Raw genomic sequence first — 24,927 nt, 5'->3', positions numbered from 1 at the left:
TTATGAGAGTACCCAGTCACTTCCACAAGAGAGGAACAAACAACAATTTATTAGCATGTCCACCTATCACATCATTTACTGAATAACTTTCTATGAATTCTAGCCATCACACTTCCCCAACAGAAGCCAGACAAGCCGCAGCCTGGGAAGGGGTGGGTAGCCACGACTGACCACTAATTTCATCCACGTTCTCATCCATGTTCGCTAGAAATTTCTAAGATGTCTGCTCACATCATAGGCCTGTAGAACCCCTGCAGTTGTCACAGCTAGATGAGGCTCTTGAGAACTTGAAAATATTGGTCCTGAGTGAGACATGTTCTCATTGTGAAATCTGATACCGATTTCAGATACTTGAGAAGAATATGAGATGCTGTATTAATTATCTTTATGTTCATTATATGTTAAATCACCAATGGTTTTAATACATGAGCTAAAATACTATCCTTAAACTTAATTTCACCTGTGTACTTCTTTACTCTTTAGATGTGGCTACTGAGAAATTTTAAACAACATAGGCAGCTCATCCTGTGGCTCGCATTGAGTTCCTGCTGGACAGATTCTAACTATAACTGTACCACAGCTGCCCTGGAAGTCATCCACATAACTGCAGAGACCAGGCCTCTCAGTCGCACCCATCCCCAGCCACTCTGCCTCTCACTTCCTGAGGATCCAACATAGCACTGTGAACTTAACCCATCTATGGGATCTGGGCCAAGTCTCCTGGTCTGTTACTTGCTGGCTATGTGATTTGGGGACATTCACATCATCCCTCAGAGCCTTGGCTTTCCATGGGTGATGGCTTCCTTATTCACAGAGCACTCCAGATTATCAATCCATTGTTCAAAGCTGTACAGGATGGATTCTAAAAAACACATCTTGTCAATCCTTATTCCTTCCAACATTCCAGAGTCTCTGGATTCTTTTACAGTGCCCTAGACTCACCATTGTACCTGTCAAATGAAAACAGTGATATGGGAAAGGCACCTGAAATGGTGTCCTTCCCAAAGGAAGGAGTCAACACACACCTGAAAGATACATTAAGAGGAATAGCCACAAAAGCTAATGACCAAAGCTAGTGTCCTCTTCCCCAGTGTCCTTGGTTCTCTGAATTTACATCTAATTGCTTCCCAGCAGATCTTCACTTCCCTGAAGCAGGGTACATCTCAGGAGCCTTGCACAGCCTAGAATGTAGCAGTGACACCAGAAAGATTACAAATTTTCCAGCTTCAGTGGTCTACTTCCCATCTCTTCAACAGGGGTCAGTATGACTGATTACTGAATTTGCATCTAGGAGAGAACCTGGAGCTGGGGGTGTAGTTCAGTTGGTAGAGAACTTACCTATCATTCAAAAAAGCTCTGGGTTTCATCCTAGCACCAAATGAACCAGGTATAATAACATAGACCTAGGATCCCAGCACAAGGGAGGCAGAAGAAGGAGGATCAAATGTTCACAGCCAGCCTAGATTATATGAGAACAGATTTTAAAACAACTGAGAGAGAGAGAGAGAGAGAGAGAGAGAGAGAGAGAGAGAGGGTGTGTAAAAGAATGCCATATATAATATAATCCCCAGCATCTTCCTGGGCCTGCAGACACAGGACACACAGCTTTTGGATGATTTCAGCATGATCTCTATGGAAATGAGTCCCAGATTTTGTCATCTAAGGCTCCCTGTGGAACCCTGCCATCGCTGTGGCTGCTGAGAGGGGCCTGCTTTGTGTTCCCTTGAGGGTTCAGCCAGGTCCATAGTCCAGGTTTCCTTGGGGAGTGGTCAGCTTAAAATGTCTTCATCTTCTACAATACAGAGGGAGACCGAGCACCAAAATCCTAGCAAAACTAAAGGTCATGTTAAAGACAGCCCAGGATAGGCTTTTTGTCCCTCCATCCCTTGATGAACAAAAGAAAAAGATATATATTCAGGGATTACCATTCTAATAAACATCTTTAGAGAGAAGGAAAACTAAAAAAGCAAGAAATGAAATCTAAGTAGCTCATAGCAATATTTTTAGCCTGCCTGTAAGAATGATGAAGGCCATAAGAAACTACACAGTCCTACTGCTCCACAGGAGACATTTCTCGGGATCTACTGCAATCCCAATTGTTGTGCAGTGTCCACTCTCCCCAACCAGGTGTAGTTTCCACCCTCCTACCCCAGGAAGAGTGCTGGCTCTGTCATGGAAGGCCTTCTAGTCTCCTGGAAGGCAGCTAGCTATTTCAGTCCTCAGCACAGGACAAGACAAGTCCCATCAGGAATCCAGCAAGGACCTGTCATTTTGGCATCAGTGAAGCCATCAGGAAATGACAAGTTGGTGGAAGGAAGGTATAGGGGCACTTGACAGGACAGGGGAAATACTGGTTATTCCCGGGGAAGCATGTCTTCTGAGTGAGCTTGAGTATGGTTTCTAGGGTGAGCTGTTTTTGGAGACATTTCATGATTCACACCCAAATCATACAAAATGAAAGAAAATACTGGATAAAACCAAGCCAGACATGGAGTTTGGGGGAAAGATTTTATTGGACAAATTAGAAAAATATTGGTACTGTGTTTTAGCAAAAGCCACTTCTTTCATCTGGCTGCAAGGGCAGGAACAACCTCAGTGGCAGACAGAAGGGAATACAAGTTGTGTGAAGAGAGCTCTCCCCACTCTCCCCAGGCTGGCCACAACCCATGTTCACATTCACCAGGCTAATCTGGCAGCCTTGGCCAGAACAGAGGTGAAGGCCCATTTATAACGACTTCGTTATAAGTCTGGGCCTGAGAGGAGATGAGTGGGGCTTGAGGGATGATTCCATTCCTGAGCCAATCAAGGAAGCTGCTAGCAGCTGTGTGCCTTGAGCTGTACTCCAGAGTTCATACGAGGCAGATCTATGTATGACAAACCCCAGACTACTAGCATAAGCATGTGATCAACTTATAGCTGTCATAAGGGACATGGAAGATAGTGGGTTCGAAGGGTCCCTTCATTCAATTTCTGTGGACAGGCTACATGCTAGGCAGGCAGGCAGGAAGAGGGATGGAAAACACAGAGTGAAGAAAGCAGTAAGGATACCTGAAGCTAGGATAGCCACAGACACTGTGGTTTTTAGTCTTTTTCACAACGTTAATTCAGAAAAACACCCCTCCCCTCATTTTCCCCCTACATTAGGCCCACTATAGTTGTTGCCTATACCCTGGATTACAATTAGCCAAAATTATTGTTCAACAACAACAAAACCCCCAGAAACAAGCAAATAAACAAAAGTCACATGTGTACATGATACACACATGGGGCATCGAAAATGCTTATCAAATAAGAATAACCAAACTGTGTTCTTTAGATGCAGTAATCATCTGCCACTATCTGGTCCTCCCAGTGTTTAAAGAGGTCAAGTCTAGATAAGCACAGATCAGCAGAGCCAGGACAGATGGGATGCTAAGGTAATTCCACCACCCCATGATGTCCTGGAACCTACTGCACTGCAGGATTTCTGACTTAACATTCTCCCATTTGCACCGATGACAAAGCTGTGGAATGCACACTATAGTTAAAGCCATATCATCAGGGGAAGGTGAGTCTCACAACAGTTGTGTGACTTACTCAGTCAAGAGCTGGCACTAGGCAAGATCAGAACTTAAGGACAAGGACAACCTGGGTAAGATGACCTTCCTTCCACTTAGTGGCCCCTTAACTTAGAAGGAGAATGTAAAACTTATGTGGAGTCAGCCTACATTCAGTGACCATATTTAGATAAGCTAATTCATGTAATCCCCAATGGTGACATCCCCTCTCTTAACCTCTCCTAGACACCTGACAGCCTCAGAGTCAGGGACAAATGACTGGGACAGAGGACCCATTGGTCTGGCCATGTCCTTGTCATGAGTCAGTGGCAACAGATGCATCTGGTTTGTGTTTGGACAAGTGAGCACCTCACATATGGAAAGTGGACCCTGGCTGTTGTTTCTGGGAAATCCACTCATCCCAGCATTTGAACAAAGGTATGCATAGCAATGACCTGCGTGTGTGAGCATTCACATGATCGGGCTCACACAGTATTGTGTGGAGGGACCTGCTTCTCCAGCCTTTTAGTTATCCATCCTTGCAGTAGACACAGATTCAACAATAGGCTATTTGCTATGTGACCAGGAAATATAAATGGTTAGAGAGAGACACTGGATACACTTGTAGAGGACAGTCATTTCCAATGCTATAGAGAGAAGGAAACCACCATGGTGACTTCTGACATCTGGTTCCATTGCCTTCCTCCTTCAAACCCAAACCCACTCTGCCCAATCAAAAACCCCACTTGACAGCTTGGGGTGAGTAACACAGTAAGCTTTTTAGACTTGAATATATCTTTAGGCTTAATTATTCTTAAAATATCTGTGGCTTTTAAAATCAGAAATCCCAAAAGTTCAGAGTTATAATTGAAATCAGCTAACCAGTTAATTCAGTCCTTTTACACACACACACACACACACACACACACACACACACACACACACACACACGCTGCAATCAAACATCACCATTAGGCCCATCTGAAAGCAAGCATATGGGATTCATGTGATGTGGTCATGACTCCATTAATACCATGGTGATTAGAGCAGTTGGATGATGATGGGGCTCTCACATGGCCAGTTTCTAAGCAATGATGCAAGTGAGAAGAGAATGGGTCCCTACAGCGCTTGGCTGACAAACATTTGCGGAGTTCTCTGCTGCTATGCTATGCTCTAATTCTGAGGAAAGGGATGGAGACTTCTGCTGTGGGCAGAACTGTGTGTTTATGTGCATGTGCGTGTGTTGCCAAGAGAATGACCTACACATTCTCAACTTAGAAGGCTGTGTTCCTCTTAATACCCATATCTTCTTTAAAATGAACCAAAGGCACATAAACCTAAGGAAATGTCATTCTTACAGCACATTCTGACTAGCCCAGGATGATTAGCAATGTCACCCTTTCTTCAACACCTTTCCAGAATCCACAGGAGATAGCATCAGTGAATTAGAGTCTCTTATCTCTTTACTTTTTTCTTCCTCTTGTATCATGGTGGGTATAGTATACTCAAGGCAAGTGTTCCACCTTGAACCTCACAGTCATCCCTTTGCACACATTATCTTTCTATTCTGAGTCAGGGTCTCACTAAGTTACTTGAACTGGCCTGGAACTGTGATGCTCACTCATGCTTCTTCTGAGGAGACTGGCTGTCCTCTGGGAGACAGTCTGCATTGTTCTCTGGAGGAGTGCTTTGAGGCAACTTCCTCATGAGGATCAGCTTCACCAAACAGACCATGGACTCTCTTGGATTGGCCTCAGATCACTCTTGGAGAAAGTAAAAAGTAGTGCTATTGGGTATGACTCAGGTGCTGAGAAATGGAGAGAAACCTTAGCTGTTTCCATTTTTCCATAAAGGTGTTGAATAGCATCTATGAACACTGCATTCTGGCAATGTAATTGGGAGCTAAATCCTAATGGTGTGAATTTTCAGAGATCTTGTATCTGATTTGTTCTATCAAAACAGATATCCAGTAACTGGGGCTAGGGCTAGAGTATGAATATTCATCATAATGGATTTCAAACTGTGTGGAGTTAAAGAAAACATTCAAAATACTGAAAGGTTTCTTTTAAAATGAATAAATGCATATATATGTATATATATACATATACACATACATATATATATATATATATCACTGATGCACTATGGGTCAAAATACTAGTTTGCAACTATGCAAACAGCCTCTTTAGCACAGTGAACAGAGTAGTTTTCTAATGAAAACTGCTGCAACACATGATTGCTGCAGAACTGAAGAAATGTGGGAATGGACTCTTCTCTTACCAGCGGCCTGAGCTCCGGGTGTGTCAAGATATATCCATTGTTTGTGATGGCGAAGGCATAACCATGAATTCCTAACTGTAAGAGGAAAGAAAAGAAAAAAAACCAACTCTTCATTAATTGACTCCCAGGCAGATTCATAAAGCACAAAGCATCCCGAACTGAGTAATTTACAGCTTAAACTTGGCATTCATAACTGTTATCAGCACAATATTTCATTAAAATGAATGCAAGGCACTGATCCTTGACATTTGGTGGCAATGTGAACCTGTCACAGATAAGCTCAGCAAAAGCACAATCTGAGATGTCATATCCCCACGCTGGCATCCTATGACTTTATTTTTATTTATTTAAAACAAAACAAATACTTTGTAGGAAAAACAACAAAGTCATGGGTATTTCTGGAAAGGATAGCATGTCCAAGCAAACAGAACTTTTGTGGCTGGGGTATTTCCTCCCTTATCTAGATAAGGAAGAGGGACAGTGGCCTTCATACTGTCTCACTCCCAAGCTTCCTATTGTCCTACACCCACAGGAGCATGTCTAAGTCTGCTCTCCTGCTCTGTCCTCTCCACAATCTTGAAAGTGTTAAGGTGTCCCCACCAGTGCCATGTGGGGGGCAGCCAATCCCTTTATATCCTTTCAATTTTATTGTGGCTGCCAAGCTTTGCCACGCATGCTTCCATCCACACAAAGCCTGGGTCATTTTCTATGCAGAGCCTCACTTAATTTATGTTTTCTGACTACATGGGACTATGGGAAATAGTTTGAGAGCAATGAAATGTTTTATTAGCTTTAAAAAGTATGTAATCAAATTTAACACTGCACTTATTTAAATAATAATCCCAGCTTTTTGACAATATTTCTATTACACACTTGACTGCACCCATTGGCTACAATAAATTTACCTACAAATCATTCATGTATTAAAATGGCCTCTGGCGTAAAACCCACACTGATCTCTCTGTCTGTCTCTCTATCTCTGTCTCTGTCTCTCTCTCTCTCTCTCAAGAAAGAAATAAATTGTAGCCCACTTTTGTCAGAGCAGTGAAAAGAGGGAGGGAAGGAAAAAAAATCTCTATTTTCTGTCTGAGAGATCATTTCACAGTTCTGAGCCCTTACTTATTTCGTCTTTAAGTTCTCTGCCACTCACAGTCTTGAATCTGATACTATTAAATGATCCAGACAACAGGGTTTACAAACCAGGAGTGACCCTGTCTGCTTGTTAGCTTAATGTCAAGGTGATGTGAAATGAACTTCAGAGAATTTAACACCAGCAATTAAAAGTTTCCGTTGCATTACATAAAGCAAATAGGCCTGCAGTCGTCAAGGGCAACAGACGTTTCTCCCCGTCTTACCTTGCACAGCAAGTCTTAATAACATTCTACTTGACTCTAATGATAAAAGTATATTTCATTATGCCTGGAAAGATAAACCTAAGATTTCCTATCCTTTGAGATGTCTATCGTCTCTTTCATCTTGTCTCCTGGAAGAATGTCAGACAGTCAACACGGCATTAATTATCGTTATTAAGTCCTGGTTTAATATGGGCTGGAAGGGTCAGGAAGGACTCTGGGAGATTGACTTCTTCCATTAAAGGCAAGACTGGGGTTTGCCTGGAAATTCAAACTCAGCATCAGACCAAACAAATGGTATTTTATAGTCAGCTAATGCAGCCAGTGTCTTCCAGCACAGCTGACTTTGCCTCTCCCTCTGCTGTGGGTCTCAAGAGAAGGTGGGTCTCAATGCGCTGCTCTTCCCTGACATGGAACTTTACAAATGAGAACCATCATCTAAGAGCATGATCGGTAGTCAAGGCATTAACTAACTATTAAATATCTCCCTCTACCAGATATAAGAGCCAGGAGGGCAAAAGTCAGAGTATATGGTTAAAAATGGCTAGCATATTTCAGTGAGTTCGAGGCTAGCCTGGTCTACAAAGTGAGTTCCAGGACAGCCAGGACTGTTACACAGAGAAACCCTGTCTCAAAAAACAAAAACAAAAAACAAACAAACAAAAATGCCAGAGGGGTGAATGGGATGGAGAACAGGGAGGAAACACGGGGAAAGAAGGAATATGAGAAGAGGAGGAGGAGAAAAAAGAGGAATAGAAATTGACACAGATTTTATAAGCTAGGCCATCCATTGTGCTTCCTCCTGGGAATGCAAGGGACCTGGCCTTTCAGACTAACATCCCCCCACTGCTGTATCGGCTGCCCATTGCCCACTTCTGCCTCAACCCGCTAGACTCTGACTCTGCCCTCTTGTCAGCCACTCGATGACACCACTATTCTCCACGCTTCCTGGTAGCATCCCACCAGCCTTAGCCTATGGGATTCTCTCTTTTTATTGCAGGGGGTGAGGATGAGGGTCTGCTGGTTTTATGAACTGATTGATACTTCCTCCTCACCATTTCCTCAGGTGGTAGCCTGTCCTTCTTCCTCTTTCTCCTTTGTCATTCCTCAGGCCTTGGCTTTTCTCCAGACCCTGTCCCCAGTGGTCTGTCTTAAGTCTACTTTCTGTCTATGAGCTTCAGCAGCCTCTGTCTTCTGTTAGCCCAAGGACTCTGCTCTTCCACCGGAGGCAGTCCATGTATCCAATGGTGGCACTTTAAGTTCTTTCTCTTCTTGTCTTCTCTAGGTAGGTGCCACTAGGACTTCCCAAGCTCCCCTCCCCCACAATTAAAAACAGAAGCATCTCCTTAGCCTGTTCCCTTTACCCACAATCCTCCAAATCATGACATGTTTTCTCTATGACATTCTCCAGAGGCAAGTTTGCCTCCCCACACTGTCATCATTATATTGCTTCAATTTCTCAAAAAAAAAAAAAAAAAAAAAGATCCTAGCCAATCTCTAGGCCTCAAAGACAGACCGATTTCAAAGGCAATTCTGAGCATCCTTCCTGTGTAAGACTCAGAAAATCCCTTTTGTGTGTGAGATGGGTTTCATGAGTCTATCTATCAGGTCTCCGTGGGGCTGGCCCCTACCTAGGTAACCACACTGCCTCCTTCACCTGCTGCCCCTCAGGGGACCTGGCACCAGCAATCTCCAGCAGCACTCTTTCTTACACATGCCTCTCCTCAGGTACCAGCTGCATGCAGCCTCTTCAGGTAAATTCTTTACCTATTACCCTGCTGGCCTCAGGACCTCCTCCTGTATAGACTCTGTTCTTGCCTCTCTCCTTTACATTTCATTTTCAAAAGCCACAAGAATGTTTTCATTTCTACTTTTATACAAGGCATAAAAATGTTTTACCTGTACATTCTTGCTTCTCAACCCTTGTTAGGTCTCCTTCCTTCTTCTGTCTCCCTTTAGAAAGCTTGGGCCGGGGGGCTGTGCCTTTTCTGGGAGAGGGGCCTCTTTGTTGGAAGGGGCTCCTGCTCTCATCTTAGACTTCTGCAGACCTCAGTACCATGTTAGGCATGTGCTGGGCACTCAGTTAAATCTGTCTGTACTTTAGGCACTTATCACTTTCCTCAAACACTATCTTAATGATCTTGATAAACAGAACCAAAGTCAACAGTAAAAAACGAGCCAAAAAGAAGCTGATCTGCTTCAGCATACAGAGCCAGCATCTCAATCCTGTGCCTAACTTTTCCTGACATTCAGAAACTACTGGATTAAACCCCTTCCCAGAAGAATACCTGAGAAAACTACATTCAAATATTATGTGTGCTGGTTGACGACTCTTCGAGATTATCTGCTACAGCTACAAGAAGAAAGAGTGTGGAACCTCCAATTGCAGCCTGTCGATGGATCTCTCTGAGAATCAAAACTTCATGAAATGACAATGGACAATGTTTGGCTTTGGCCAAAAATCAATATGCTGACGAAATCCCTAATTCTCATTTCATTTGAAACACAGCCAGTCTCTCTGTCCATTTGCATGTTCAGGCCCGTGAAGTAACAGGGAACAGATTGGACACAGAACCTTCCAGCATAAGGAGCTGCCAAACAGGCCCTGGATCCACAGATCACTCCCCTGCTCTCCTGGAGGCGAGGAGCTGTGCAGACCCCTGTCCCTGGGAGAGGAGCATGTCCCTTCCAAGCCGAGAGCCTTCGGGCTAATGAAGTGAACCCAATTATAAAATGGCTCGTTATGGTAACAGAGGCCATGGTGTCTGGAAATTATTGCTGGGGTGTCTGGGATTCTTAATAAAAATTATAGGAAGTCTGATGGTTTGGGGGGAATGCATGAAGCTTAGGGAGAAAGAACAATCCTTGGGAAAATCCCCAGAGCTAAGAGCTGACACATCCTCATGGAGTGTTAACCAGGAGGGCCAGAGTGCCCTAGATCCTGCTCCCATTTCCTGCTGTCCCTAGCTGTACCTGGCTGACATGCATGCCTTTCCCAAAGCTCTTATAGGAATGGAGGAGGGACAGATGGCTTAGGTCAGTGTATACCATATCTCTGTCTCCAGTTTTCCCATCAGGCTCAGGGAATGCATGCAACACATTCCCAGAGATGCTGGGTCACTCCCCACTACTGACCTTTCTCTGTTCTCTCCTCTCTCCATGTTTTATTGATCTCTTAGTAGGTGCGTAGTGAAAAGTAACAATGCATGATGAGTGCTTTGGATGACACTAACCACATGCTAACAACAATATACTATTTTTAATTATTTCTATGATTTTATTTTAACTATGCCTTAACTATCATGATAATTGTTCTCATCATCCCTAGTGATATTGAGATCCTAGAGGCTAAACTCATTGCTTGCAAGGTATAAAACATGGCAAAATACATAAAGTTTCTTTTGCTAAAAAGTTGGGGTAAAAGGTACCTACCTATTATTAACACATCTTAGCCCACTTCCCAGTAGAAGAAATTTTGTGAAACTGACCCAAAGGTAATTGTTGACATTCCATTTTAAATATATCTTTCCTTGATTCATTTGGTACATATCAAGCAGTCACCAGTGCTTGGATTTCTACATAGCCTCACTGAAAGCAGAACTTAAAATTGACTTGAAATACAATGAGTGGATGCCTTCCTTAAACAGTGGGTCCTGATTACAGATGCCAAGGTCTGGGGATTTCAAAAGCCAGCTCTCTTCAGAGGCCATAAAGCCTTCCTCTTCCTGTTCTTGGCTTTTATTTTCTGAGGCTCTGTCATTTATACTACTTGATTATATGGGGCTAGATCCTTGTTATGGTTCTGGAAACATAATCCAAGTTCTGGAAGTCTTGGTGGGAGAAGGTGGCTGTCCCCTCCTGACATCTATAGAACTCTTCCTTCTCTCTTGTATTAGCAGAAGGTCAGCAAGACCAATCAATGCCTGAGCCTGTCTCAGCCAATCAGACAAGGAAGCCATGCAAAGAGCATGACAGTCAGCACCAGTAGATTCTAGGCCTGGCCTCACTCTTCATAAAAGCAGACAGAGCCTTTGGCAACCAGAGTGAGCACAAAGCTAGCTGCAGAGGAGAAAAAGGATGAAGCTCTGGGCTGTGGGTAGAGCCCTTTGCCCAGTGGGCCACCAAGACCTTAACTACACACCATGCTTTCCTCATCTAGGGGCCCTTAGGTTAGTTCTGTGGGCCTATGCTGGGACTTGAGTGGGCCCACCCCTTCCCCATTTATTTATTCTTTTCTCACCAGCAAATGAGAGAGCTTTCTTCATGGGAATTCAATAAGCCTCTGCGCCATCTTTTTAAGAGCCATCCAGTCATGCCAACATCAATGTTGAAAGGAAAATATAAGGACCTTTATCAAAACTAATGGTTTTGCAGGAAGTCCTTATACTGAGGCTAGAGGAGGCAGTAAGGAAACAAACTATTTAAATTAAGAAATATCCTTCAAGGAATAGTGCAGATGATACAAGGGCAGGCAACAGACTATTCTGGTGGTGAGAAGAACTCTGCTTAAAGAGCAGGCTGAGTCTCAAGCCAGACCTTTGCAAAATCAAGGCTTCTGATCCCTTTTTGGCACCAGCCAGAGTGAACTAGTGCATTACCTTGTATTTGGGGATGGTCTTCAGAAGTTCTTTTACTGGGACATCTGTGCCAACCACACCCAGAAGAATGCCCTTTGACCTCTGTAGAAAGTAGACATAAAGCAGAATACAATAGATTACTGTCCAGTGTTTTCTCCGAGACCACTAACTCAGATCTCCAAAGGCTTCCTTTTTGTTTCACCTTCCACTCAAATTATAGCTAGTCAAAAAAGGGAGTCTGTGACCTAATAGCAACATACTTGTGCTAAGGCATTCTAGTGCCCCCTGCTTCCTGAAAACTGAAGCGTGGTGTGCAAGAGCCTGGAAGTTCCACAGCCAAGGACTCTGCTTACAAACCAGCTTCTTTTAGCAAAGCTTTCTGTAGGAGAGAGATAGTGGCAACTGTTTTTTTGTTTTTGTTTTTGTTTTTTCCACTTGCACCACCAAGTGGCATCTACGAAAGAGATGCCTAGTGGCCAAAGAGAGACACATTTTTTTTTTCTTTAAAGCAGAATTGTAGGACCAGGGTTCCCAATTTCCAGGCGAAATTTATCAAAGATAACTGAGGAGAGGTGCAGCCACCACAATGAAGGGTTGTCTGAGAACTTTCCTCCTCTGATCACTGATCATCTAAATTTTAGAGAGGGACTACTATGGATGCTAAGAACTCTACCCATCGCTCTCATTCATATTTGCCTCACTAGCCCTCACAATAAGGGAAAACAAGAAATAAACTCACATGCAGTATCCTTGGGGGTGGAGTCACCGGAGCTTACAGAGCTTAGATGCAAAATATTTGAGAAATAACCCTCCCAGCACCAGGCAGGAGGCACAGTATCATACTCACTGTTTCGTTCTGCTTACTAAACACAGGCATGGCCACTGTGGTCATCAGAACGAGGCCCTGATCATCAGCAAGCTGGGTGGAGAGAGGAAAGGCAGTTACTGGGTATGCTGTGGACACCTCTGTGCCGAGGCCACCTGTTGACCAGGGCATCCTTTGTAGCAAAGTGTTGCTGAGAAAGAGCCTCCAGGATCCTTTGGCAGGGAGGAAGTGCAGAATCGCTCTACCTGATCAGCAGGTAGACAGTCCCAGAACCCAGCTGGAAACCCTGCCTGTCAGTCACACCAGCTGATGCATTTGTGTTCAGCTATTTTGCCTCAGATGAACCTCATTTGGATTTCAGTGATGTGTTTTATTGTAACACATCAACTTTACTGTTTTACTCCCCAGACATTTTATGTTCAGTGTGTGTTCTAATGACACTTCCGATAATGCAAGATCAGAAACTTCAGACATCAGAGGCCTCATGAAATGCCCTTGGCGGGGGAAACAACCCAGAAGCTCTCCCCAAGGCAGGCAGGCCAGTCAAGCCCCTTCACCTCTACAGATTCCTGAATGCTAGTCCTAAATGAAAAGCAAACCAATGAAAAGACAGCTTTAGCATTTGACCCTGAAAATCACCAGGAGGAAGCTAATCACTGCTTCCAAAGAAACTACTCCTGAAATAGGATGCAAACCAACAATGTTTTCAGCTGCATACAGACACATAGAGACCTCTGGCACATCTGCTTTTCGTACCGTGCTGGGAGGGACACAGGGAGGAACAGTTGTTCTGCCCCAGTAACAAATGGGGAAACAGAGTCTCAGAGCACAGTAGCAGGCTTCGGTTCAAGACAAACCTAGCTCTGATTCTCAGCTTTGAGTTTCTTAGCTGCATTAGCCAGGCCTTTCTGGCTTCATGTGGAATCATGCTAATTAACATCACCATGCAGGGCATAGGTGGTGCTTGCCTTTAATCCTAGCACTCGGGAGGCAGATCTCTGTGAGTTCGAGGCCAGCCTGGTCTCCAGAGCGAGTGCCAGGATAGGCTCCAAAGCTACACACAGAAACCCTGTCTCGAAAAAGCAGAGGCACTCAAAGGACTGGATTCCTTTCTCTGCACTCGTGCCACACAGCAAGTACATGGCAGAATCAAACACAATTTAAAAAGAGCAAAGACTTATTTGACACAGCTAGTTGGTTGTGCAAGCCCAATGACAGAAATCCTTTCTGATTCTTGTCTTCCTTGAGCAGCCACTACAAAGCACTTTATGTTCTGGACTACACCATCTTCGGTCTACAGCAATTTTCTTTTGATATTTTACTCACTTTTCCATGGCTTTAGTTGCATGGAGTAATTAGGTGCTCTTCCATCACACTTTTTTCTTAGAAAGAGGCCACCTAAGAAGACGATTCTAGAATCTAAGTGGTTGACAGCGATACAGATTGTCTAGTCTCTTGTGCAAAAGTCACAGAACTCAGATTTAGCTCATCTTTTTCTATTTTTCTTTGTTTGTTTTTGAGAAAATGTCTTATATAGCCCAGGCTGTACTTAAACCCATGACCCTTCTGCCTTTACTTACCATGTGCTGGAATTACATGTCTGCAGCACCACACCCCAAACTCCCCTGTTCACTTAGTACTCAGCAAGTTACACATGTATCATGCCTATTATCGAGGTTCTTATGGACCTCACTGCTTACAGTGTGATACGTCAGACCACAGCACTTCAGTGCCTGCCATAAATGCAAAACTTCAGGGCCCATTCTAGACTTTCCAAATAGGAATTCTTATTTTAATAATTAGTGTACATGAAGCCAAGGAATATCGTAACAGGGAAATCTTTCCCATCTCACCCCTATTAACATTTTCGAGAGCAATAGAAAAGCTGTCAGATGTGGAAAAATTCCCAACAGAAACATGCTAATCTTGCACCTATTTAGAAATGAGCCTATGGCCCTCTATGAAAAAGAAGACAAACATGTCATGGTCTTTAAGGACTAGGAAACCTGTGGTATCTTCTTGGCTAATTGTCTGTCCACTTGTTTGATCAATCACTGTTCTGGCTGATGGCTGGCAAGATCCTTTACTGATATACCTCAGATATTTCAGGCTGACTTTGAATAAAGCAGATACCCCCCACAATTTGTGTGGCCCTCATCAGATCAGGTGAAGGTTTTAAGATAATATAGACAAAATCTGCAAGGACAAATGAATTCTGCTTCCAGTTTGACTTTGAGCTCAACATTGAAACCTCAACCCTTCCTGGAATTTCCAGTTCACCAATCTGCTTCACAGATTCGGATTTGCTTGATCCCACCTTTATATTCTTTAATATAAAACTCTCTAAGTCTGTGCATATGTATATATTTATACACTCATATGCATACACATATTGGCTGTCTTTATGTACTTATGTCCATGCTATCTCTATATAGGCTCTCTTATTGTTCTGTTTCTTCAGAGACCTCTGACTAATTGCCATATTACTCAAGTAACTTGCTTGGCATTAGAATAAGTAACCAATTTATTTTCTAATATTAATAACCAAATTGTACTAACTGGAGGCAATGCTGACAGTTCTTGTACCAAGAATCAAGGCAGCCAGTATATGCAGTACAGTAATTATTTATGGAAATGCAGTTTCAACTTCTATTAAAGACACTTGAAGTCTAACCATAGTGGCCACTGGAGGCACAGAGGCAGATCCAGTCCACAGTAAACAGCTCTCTTAGCATTAGCCATCCCATTTCCCAACTCCTTGATTAATCTTTGCTGCTACACAGAAAAACTAATTTGAGCTGATCCATAACCCTGGACAATTTCCACTTTGCAACTCAAATCAAAATTTCAAGCAATGCCAACATGGATCACGATGAAACCAAAACACATCACTGACGGTAATGAGAAATGAAGCCTTTTCCTGCAACCAGGAAGCGTCAGTTATAAATCGCTAGTAACTGTCCTGGCACAAATGCAAGATCAGGGGAATTGGACTCCTAAATGTTAAGCTGGAATATAGTACCAGCTTCACCCAGGGCAAAAAAAAAATCCTTATACTATGGCATTTGTACTAAAACCACTCATTTGTATCCAGCCTCAGGTAAACAAAAGAAATGCAGTAAGTCCAGGCAGGCCAGAGTTCACATGTGGGACTATAATCTTGTGTACTCTTCTTCTAAGGGTTGTGGCCCACTTGTAGACTGGCTTGGCTAGAGTTCCAACCTGCAGGCTTCCTGTGTAACTCAGCTCATCTTATGGACACACAAACTAGCAGGAATTCAGAAACAACATGTCCTTTTCTCCCCAGTTTGGCCTCTGTGCACCTGAAACATGTCATAGAGGGGAAAATCAATCTGAAAGTTTGTCTGCACCACAAGGACTTCATGATCAAACACATTCTGTGCTCCTGTCACAGGAAATAGCAGCCAGTGGCAAGAGGTTTTTATCCACGCCTCCAAGCAGAAATCATGCAGCCAACCATGGCCAGAAGCCCTCTGTCTCTGACACTCACTAGGGGTTGCTGGCATTTCTGTGGCCCCCAACCTGTAGCTGCTGCCAAGGCAAGACCAGTATCTAGGATTCATATTCAAGGCTTCCAAGAAAAATGTAGACACAGAATCAACATTCATTTTCCAAAGGGTAGAAGTAGGAGATGGAGGTCACCATGGTCCATCTGGGCAAAATCCCATTAAGTCTAAGCAGGAATCCTAAAGTCAACTGCTGTTCAATTACACTTGTCCAAGTTCTGAGCAGTCTCTGAACTGCTGGTTATGGTGTTCTGTTGTATAATAAGTGTATATTATTCCATATCCTTCATTTCCTATGCTACATAATGGGGACCGTTCTGGTATCAAAGGAAATGATGGATAGTAATGCTGAACATCTGGTTTATAAAACACAAACTTGCTCAACAGATTGACTGCTTCCTGTCAGCTCCCCAAGTTAACCATGCAAGCATCTCTATGAATGTGCACTCAGACTCATGTGCGCGGTCTGTGTGGCTATGCCAGGCCTCTATTCCTGCTGCTTCATGAGTGTCCATGGATGGAGCCAGACAGGAATGTGGTCAGTCCCTAGCGTGTGGCTCCCCAATAGCATTAAGACCACAAAATCCTCAGTTCACTGCTGGCCTCCTCATTGCTATTCATTGTTTCCTTCAGAATTTCCTTAGGCCTCAGATGTAGACCGAGTTCTCTGCCATGTGCTAGGAAGATAACTAGGGACAAGACTGGGCTGTCGCCTCCCAAGGAACCCCAGGTGCACTTAGGAAAACTAATGAAGCTCTAGTAGGCGTTGCCATGCTGGGTCTCCCGTGGTGAACAAAGAGGCCCTCTTCTTCTGCTCTAGTTTGGGTTGGAGTGGGCATCTTGTGTTTATTGATAGCTGTCAGGTGAAAATGGCAGGCCCAGACTGTCTCCTGCAAGCTGGCTTAGCAAGAAGAAAGCAGTCCCCTGTCTCGTTCCAGTTCCCTTGAGTACTGTTGATAGGTGAAAGAATACCAGGGAAGGGGTTTACAAACTCCTGGGCACCTTTCCTTTTCTTTCCCGAAGATGTCACCCCCTTCCCCGTCCTTAGAGAAACCCTTTTGACCCTCCAACCACAAGGTTCCCTGGCAGCTAATGTCTCTCACCCTGCTCATATGGCTAGGGAGACAACCAGACAGTTCCTTGTGTGCAGGCACATGCCATCTCAGCCATGAGGTTGGCTATAATTAGGCACAAGATTTGACTTGGATTCCCTGGGATTTCTTGCCTTTTTGTTATCTCAAGCTCATGCAAAGATGATCTTTCTGGTGAGTAGTTATAAGGACCCAAGTTTGGCACCCATGTCCCCTCATCCTAGACAGAAAATTAGACTGAAAAAATAGCCACGAGAGAGGAGGAGAGGAGGGTGCAAGAGTGGAAGGCAGGAGGGGGAAGATTCGGAGTCAGAGAGGGAGTGCTAAAGAGAGCAAATGGGGGGTAAAGAGGGAGGACACTAGCCTCTGGATGCCTTCATCCCTCACAACTATGGTTTATGATGGCATGCTGTCCTTAGGATTTTATGGGAAAAAAATCTTCATAATGAACAAGAGCTTGGCTGCTTTGAGATCTCCAGTAAGAAGTTGCAATCCTGGGAGTCTCCTCTGTCCAACCAGCACAGCCATGCAAGCATCTTCAGGGCAAGTGGGCAGGCCTAGAGATGGTGCTGGAGAGTGTGGCGCTCCATGGAACAGAGAACAGTGGTGGCTACTGAGCAGTGGATGTTTTGAAGGACATCTGTCTGCTCTGCCGTTTTTACATCTCCATTCAGAGGAAACTGATGAGGCCAGGGGAAGGATGCTGTTCCTCCTGCAGCTGCATGCCCTGGGGGTGGTGCCAAGCCCCGGGGAAGAGGTAAGGTGGGCATTCAAGCGAGTTGAGGGCAGCACGCTTGGCAGCACATTCGAGGACTGCCAGGTGGGTTCGGCAGAGTCTCCCAGCAGAATCTGCTCAGCCCTGGAGGCTGGGGCTGAAAGGGAAGGTTCTGAACAATGGCAGACTCTGCTAGGATGACTGGCTTTCAGCCAAGGACAAAGGCTAATTCACTTACTCTCTTCCAATATACTATTTCTTCTCTATTTCTCTCCTCCTTTCCTCTGCTTTGCTTATTGAAGTTGATCAACACACTGACTATATTAACGGAGTGTATGGTATAATTCATAATACTACCATACATAGATATGCTATACTCCAGTATGATGCTTAAGTACAAAGCCACTTTTCTTCCTGTTTCTTTCAACACCTCCAATTAACAGCACTCAGCACTCTGTAAAAGGACATCGTTGCCATCTAGTGGTAGTCTATGTGAATTGCAGGCACACTGCCCTGGGAGATAAAAAGCCATTTGCAAAGTATAAGCTTTTCCAGTAAAAACACATTTAAAAGGCAGCCAGTGTTATTTAATACCTACCTAGATGAAGCACTATCTGCATTAACTATTAGTTATGTCAAAAACCCTCTGTCTTGATGGGAAAGGAATAGTACTAAGAGGTGGAAAAACACAGCTGTGTACACCTTTGAATACCAAGCCAGGCATTTTGAATGAAAAACAACTATTTATTGTTGTGGAGTTTGAGAATGCAACCAGTGATCCCAGAAAAAGTCAAGTCCTTTAAGACTCACTTTCTCAAGAGTAGCTTGAGCAAGGGGGAAGCCATCTTTCTCACACCCTCTCTGTGGGCCCATGAAGTCTTTGAATAGTACTTGGGTGTTCCCAGAGGCCACATTCTGGGTGTTACATAATGATGGGAATTGTGGACAGGGGGAAAAAAAAATGTGTCACCCATGTTCTCCATTTTACACTATGCAGAGAGTTCCTGAAAATGACTAAAATGGTCCCTATACAAGTTACAGCACAAGAATAACAGGAACAGGCTCAGGAAAGGAGGCGGGAGCCTGTGGTGCAGTTGACACTCTTCATGACTAAACAGTCTGCACCTTTTTGCCTTCTGTCTTAAACAAAATGAGCCCTCTGTATGTCTGTCACCTGCCACGGCCCCTAGATATTTTCCACTACTTTCTGTTACCATGACACAACTATCTTTAATACCAAGCTGAGGTCTTAGGGTTGGAATCCAGTAGGGACACACTAGTGTTGCAGGATGTGTTTCATGCAGACAGGACGCTGGTGAAGACAGGGGCAGCCTTCAGTTAGTCAAGGTTGTGAAAGTCCCTTCATGGTGACAATGGAACCTATTTAAGCCACACTTTCTGTGGGAGACAGGGTCAGACAGCTTGTTTGTCTGATGCCAACACTGTCTGGCTCAGGCTGTACGTTTTACTCTCATAATCTTTGATTTCCTCTTTCTAACTGTTTAATAGAGGCCAGTTTTGACATGCTTTCTGTGAATGTGCATATTTAAATGTTGCTTAATTAACATTTTACTTGGGACCTAAAAAGCTACTTGGATATGGGAAGGGGAAGGAGCTGCTTGTTTTATTAGTAGAACACAAAAACTCTTGCCCCCTTCCTCCCCCAGCAAGGTGAGAGGATGATATATATAGATATACAGATATTCTGATGGCATGGGGTGGCATATCAGTAGACTATAAATACATATTTATAATTAAATTGAAAAGTATTTTTTCTGGGCAGTTTCGTTCTAATTCTAGGACCCAAATCCTTGTATGATCTCTTTCAAACCCTAAATCACCATCTCACATGGGCATCTAGATAAATCCCAACATTTGGAAAAACAAACTGAGTATTAGATGCATACATGTAGAAAGAAACTATGTGTCTAAATTTTTAAACATGTACAACAGTGATGCCTGTCTGCTGGGCAGATACAGACACTCATAAAACGAAATTTGCACAGACAAGTGGGACAGAAATGTCAGCACAGATCAGGGCTCACAATCCAGGCAGGTATCTGCAGAAATGGATCTAATGAAGGACTATTTGCAAACGTGCAGATGTCATGCACAGTTCCCCAGAGGATCAGCGCAGGTCCTGCAAGCAGGTTCTAGGAATAAGTGGGCACTGCTGTACCACAAAGAGGGGTACAAGGAACAGTTGTGAAAAAGGAGGCGGAAAGGCTGGCCTCTGATGGCTATTACTAAGCGCCAGGATTTCCCACAGGAAGATATCTATGGCTGAGCTGCCAGTGAGAGCCAGGATATTCCACAGAAGAGCAGTCAGCCGTGGCAAGCCCTTCAGTTTTGATGACATTTCATACCATCAAAAACAACTCTTCAAATAAAGAAATAAAATCTTAAGTGGATATTATAGCAATTTCGAGTCTTAAATCTGAATGGTGAGGATACACATGTTTTTCTGATTTCCTTTCTGTGTGACTGAATGTTTGAACAGCAAGGAGGTTTTCCTGAAAGCCTCCTCTATAGAAAACACTGCATCAGTAAACCCACTTAGCAGCATATACCTGCAGTGAAGATTAATGCTGCCAAGCTAAAAATGCATTTTAAAAACAATATTTGTTCCCAAGTCCCATGTTTAAATCCCTTTTTACACAAATATAAAAAATAACCTGTTACCTGTTACAGCAATCTCGGAAACACGTTGACACTGAAAATGCCATCAGAATATAATTTTCATAGTCTAGGTTAGACATATTGTATTTGACCATTAATATTTTGAATGATCTTTACAGTGAGGAGCATAAAAAATCAGATATTTCCTTTCCTGAAAAGTTGATGCTTTCAGTGCAGGCAACATAAATCATTTATGATACTCTTCTGGAAGAACACCCTTCCTTTTAAAAACTGAACACTGTTTAGACTTCTGTTTTACAGGGCATTTTCAACATTTTTTGCAAGATGCCTGAATCCTAAATAATACAAGGCTCTTGCAAAATGAAAGTGGAAGAATAAGAAGTAAATATGAAACAAATAAACTTTAAGCAATGTTTTCCCTCATTCTGTCCTTGATTGTCTTGGTAAATTATAGTTTTTCAACCCATAAGAATGATACTTAAATGTTAATTTGCTTTTGTCTAAGACAGTTTCTGATTTTTTTTTTTTTAAAACTGAGTCACTGTCGCCTGCATGGGAGATGCTGAATTTTGATGAGACCTGACTTTATACTACATTGTCTAAACACAAAAGTAAGCACAGTGCCCTCGTTGAACTTTATAGATGCATCTTGTATAAACCAGATTCCTGAAGTTGTTTGTTTGCTTTCTCTTTTTAACAACCTAAGGACAACTTTGTGAATGATAATGCTGAATGAGAGTTGGAACAACTTTAAGAAGAATCTAGAATCACTCTTGTAAGGAAATAGCTATTATTTAGGGAAATGTCGATGCTGTTTCTCTTTCCCAGTGATTCTAAGATAAAAGCCATTAAGCAGGGAATCTAGTTTATAAGCAAACGTTTCAATAGCATCAGCATGCTGTCTTTGACCAGGAACACATCTATAAATAAATCCATGGTCAAGAGAACACTACTGATTAGCATCTGATTAACATATCTGAAAGCTGTCTTGGAGACTGCTTTGTTTGTTTATTAGGAGTGACCTGCTTATTTCCAGAGTGCCCAGGAATGATGACAATGGGGATGATCATGGAGCACTGGATAGGGGCCAGTATTCATGATGAGCCTGACACACAACAAACCCCCTGTTGTGGCCAAACATTCATAATTTCACAAACGTGGTTTAGACACCTCCCAAATAGATGCCTGAAAACACAGCCAACAGTTGGAGCTGTGGGGCCCTGGGACAAAACCTTCCCCTTGTTTAAAGACCCCCTGAAACGTGGCTTCCTCCATAAAACCTTCCCTAACTAAGTGGAAATGGGAACCAGATGTCCTTAACCTCCACTACAAAGATAATCATATTTACTCTACAACCAAAGATACCATCTAGGCCCAAATCTGTGCAAACTGTTAATACAGCTAAGTCTCTGAACACGATGACTGGAAGAGTCACGGGAAATGGTGTAGCGCCTGTGAACTTTGAGAGCAGAAGGAAAAGAGGCTCTTTATCCACCTCCCAAGCTTTCAGCAGTGAGCCTGATATACAAAAGTGCTTAGCAAATGATCCTTGAGTGAATCTATCCCAACATCATCCTTTTGTTTATTTTGCATAGGAGGCTCAGAGAGGAGAGCAATCAGGCAGAGTTAGTAGCAGAACTCAGACAAGATGATGGCTTTCCTTCGCTTCGAGCCTGTGTGCACTGTGTCTCCATCAGTGTGGCTAGACTGACAATAAGGACTCCAAGGAGCTGGGACCTACATGCTGTTGCTGCTAGAATCAGACACAGCATGCTGCCCAGTCCATGCCACAGTAATAAGGAAAATGACTTAACTTTTAAAACCAGCTTAGTACTGTTACTTCAAACAAACAGACCTGAATCAACACCCAAACTAGGTTTCAGGCTCTGGAATTGGTGTGCTTATTCATCCATTCTTTCATCCCTGCTTCTTTCTCTCCCTCCCTCTCCCCATCAACTCATTCCATTATGCATACCCACTGCCATGATTTGTATCTATGTGGTCTTAAATCTAACCTTGGCACAGAACTTGTAAGTTGTCTGTGCCCATTCAACATATGAAGAAATCAAAGCTAAAATAACCAAGGTAGCAGAGTGGAAGATAAAGACATAGCCTCATAGCCTTAGTTTCTGGAGATCAAGTACCAATCATTCTGCCCCCAGAATCCTTTTGTTAGGGGTGTAAAATGTCATGTTTTACCTTCAGGAGCTTAGAACACAGCAAAAGAGACAACCAATAAATCATCATTAAAATAGAAATAGCCCTTAAGAGTTATTGAAAGATTAAGCAGAATTATCAACAAAGCACCTAGTGTAGTATGTGGTACCTCTGCCATGCCCAGCTAGAGCCACAAGGACCATCCTGAGTTATGGAGAGAAGCTTGTAGGTCCTTTCTAAACTCACTCATTACTCCAGTGAATTTGAACTTGGTCTCTCCATTTGAGTCACATTTAAAAAAAAGGAGAAGAAAAAGAATAGTTTTCCTTTGTCCTCTGACAGAACATCATGGGTCTCAGAGATAACCATGGTTCAGGAAACGACTGGTGTGGTTAATGATGACTTATGCCTATTATAAGAGGTTGGGGTGATGGGAACAATAGGGAAACAGTTGTTATGGAGGAAAGGAGCTGGGAAAGAAGGAGAGCTGTTTCACTGATACCCAGGCTTCAAATCACCTAATGCATTCCAGGCCTGGGCAGATAGGGGTGGGTGCAATCCAAGCAAAAACCTCACGAGTCAGCAAGTAGTTCAAGTCTGTGAGTCATTTCTGGAAAAAGAAAATCCATAGCATGGCATTAGTCCTCGCCTGACATTATTCTACCTCATGCAACTTGGTTGAGTTTTCTCCAAATCCTCTGAGTTAATTGGGATGGGATAAACATGTAGCTTTTGTTTTTGAACTTTTCAGCATGGCTTTACAGAATTGCACAACTGCCCCAGTTTCCCCAAAGTGTCATTTCAGTTGAATCCATCTGCCACGGCATCTTCAGCTCACCCACAGCCATCTTTCTTCTCAAGGGAGATTGGGCTACATATATCCATCTCCTAGGGGTCTTAGAAGTGAAAAAAAATGACCAGGAAAATGAATGGACAGCTGAACTATGAGCAGACTTGATTGACAGGTGACTCAGTTTGTAATAAAGCATGATGAATCATGTCAATGAAAATTGGATTCATTTTATATAAAAATATGACAAAAGAAGTGGCTAGGCTATGCCTATGGATGAATAGTTGGTGCTTTCTCAGCAGTCACTGTGGCCTTTATTAGGTTTATCTGTCATAAAAGAAATACCCTCTGAGGACCGGTTAAGGTAGATTAAAATAACTGGTAGTAAATATATACTGATTTGATGTAAACTTTCAAATACAGTCTTCTACTACAGTATTGCTTTTTATTTGCCTCCATATGAGAATGGTCTTTGTATATTCTCTCTCTAATGCATAAAAAAACTACACTCCTTACTCAGGTACACATTGTTATGGTTTAGTCATTTCATTAAGACACTCTCTATACAGTGGCCCTTTAAATGGCACATCTTCCATGACTTCATCAATCAAAAAGTTGAGATTCAGAAACCACTTCTCCAGAAAACACAACTGCTGTATTTGGAGGGGACTTCAAACAGCAATCTAGTTATATGAGCTCAAAATTTGACTTGAGCCAATAAAAACAGCTCTCAGAATTACATCTGGAAGCAAGGAAGCCAGGATCCTAGGCATCTCGTGATGTCCCACAAGCTTGCCCTATTGGTGATGGCAAGACACTGTCATGATGTCCTTGTCCCAAGTCACAAAGTCAGTTTCTCTCCCAACTCTGCTTTCCTTTCTATCCAGAAGAAAGGAATGTTTGTATTTCTGTATGGATGTAAGCACAATTGAAATGAAATGACTTTGAAAAATGCCATCATTCATACTCAGACATATTTTGACTTTCAAAGAAAGGGCAATTTCTCTTGTTGAACAGAAGCGGCCTCACTCGTCACCTCCAGAGGGTCATATTTCATTACTGGACTGATGTAAATAAACAGAAAACATTCACATTCACAATAAATGAGAATTCTTGAAATTAGGCTTTGACTTCCTTAGATACTTCCAAAACATCCAAAAGCCAAGTTGGGGATCAAAAAGTCTTGAGATATTACAGATTTTGAAATCAATTCTTGTTTTTTTTTTTTGGGGGGGTATATAATTACCTAGTTCTAGTGTTTATCTTAAAATGAACCACCAAGCTACAATGGACAAGGTAGGGTGTAACTGGGGTTATCTTCTTAATTCCTGCAGAGGTCAGTTATATGCCTAACATCTAATGGAGTCCTTGGGCAGCTGGGCCCTGCAAGGCCTATGCATACCCTGCAGAAAGTCCTGTAGACTGTTATTATCTCA

The 24,927-nt window shown here is 42.9% G+C and overlaps 1 protein-coding gene across 1 annotated transcript in view; it reads right to left on the bottom strand.

Annotated features, from left to right (window-relative positions):
* Positions 1-24,927, bottom strand: part of Cacna2d3 (calcium voltage-gated channel auxiliary subunit alpha2delta 3) — an 804,511-nt gene that overhangs the window by 187,506 nt on the left and 592,078 nt on the right. Inside the window, exons 15-17 of the mRNA XM_027389601.2 lie at positions 12,593-12,664; positions 11,767-11,847; positions 5,817-5,891 (exon numbers count right to left, since the gene is read on the bottom strand). Of these exons, the coding sequence (XP_027245402.1) occupies positions 5,817-5,891; positions 11,767-11,847; positions 12,593-12,664 (228 nt within the window). The remainder of the gene's footprint in view (positions 1-5,816; positions 5,892-11,766; positions 11,848-12,592; positions 12,665-24,927) is intronic.

This window comes from Cricetulus griseus, assembly GCF_003668045.3.
Source record: "Cricetulus griseus strain 17A/GY chromosome 1 unlocalized genomic scaffold, alternate assembly CriGri-PICRH-1.0 chr1_1, whole genome shotgun sequence".
NCBI classification, from domain to species: domain Eukaryota; kingdom Metazoa; phylum Chordata; class Mammalia; order Rodentia; family Cricetidae; genus Cricetulus; species Cricetulus griseus.
Note: the sequence above shows the minus strand (reverse complement) of the source record. Positions and strands in the feature narration are given on the sequence as shown.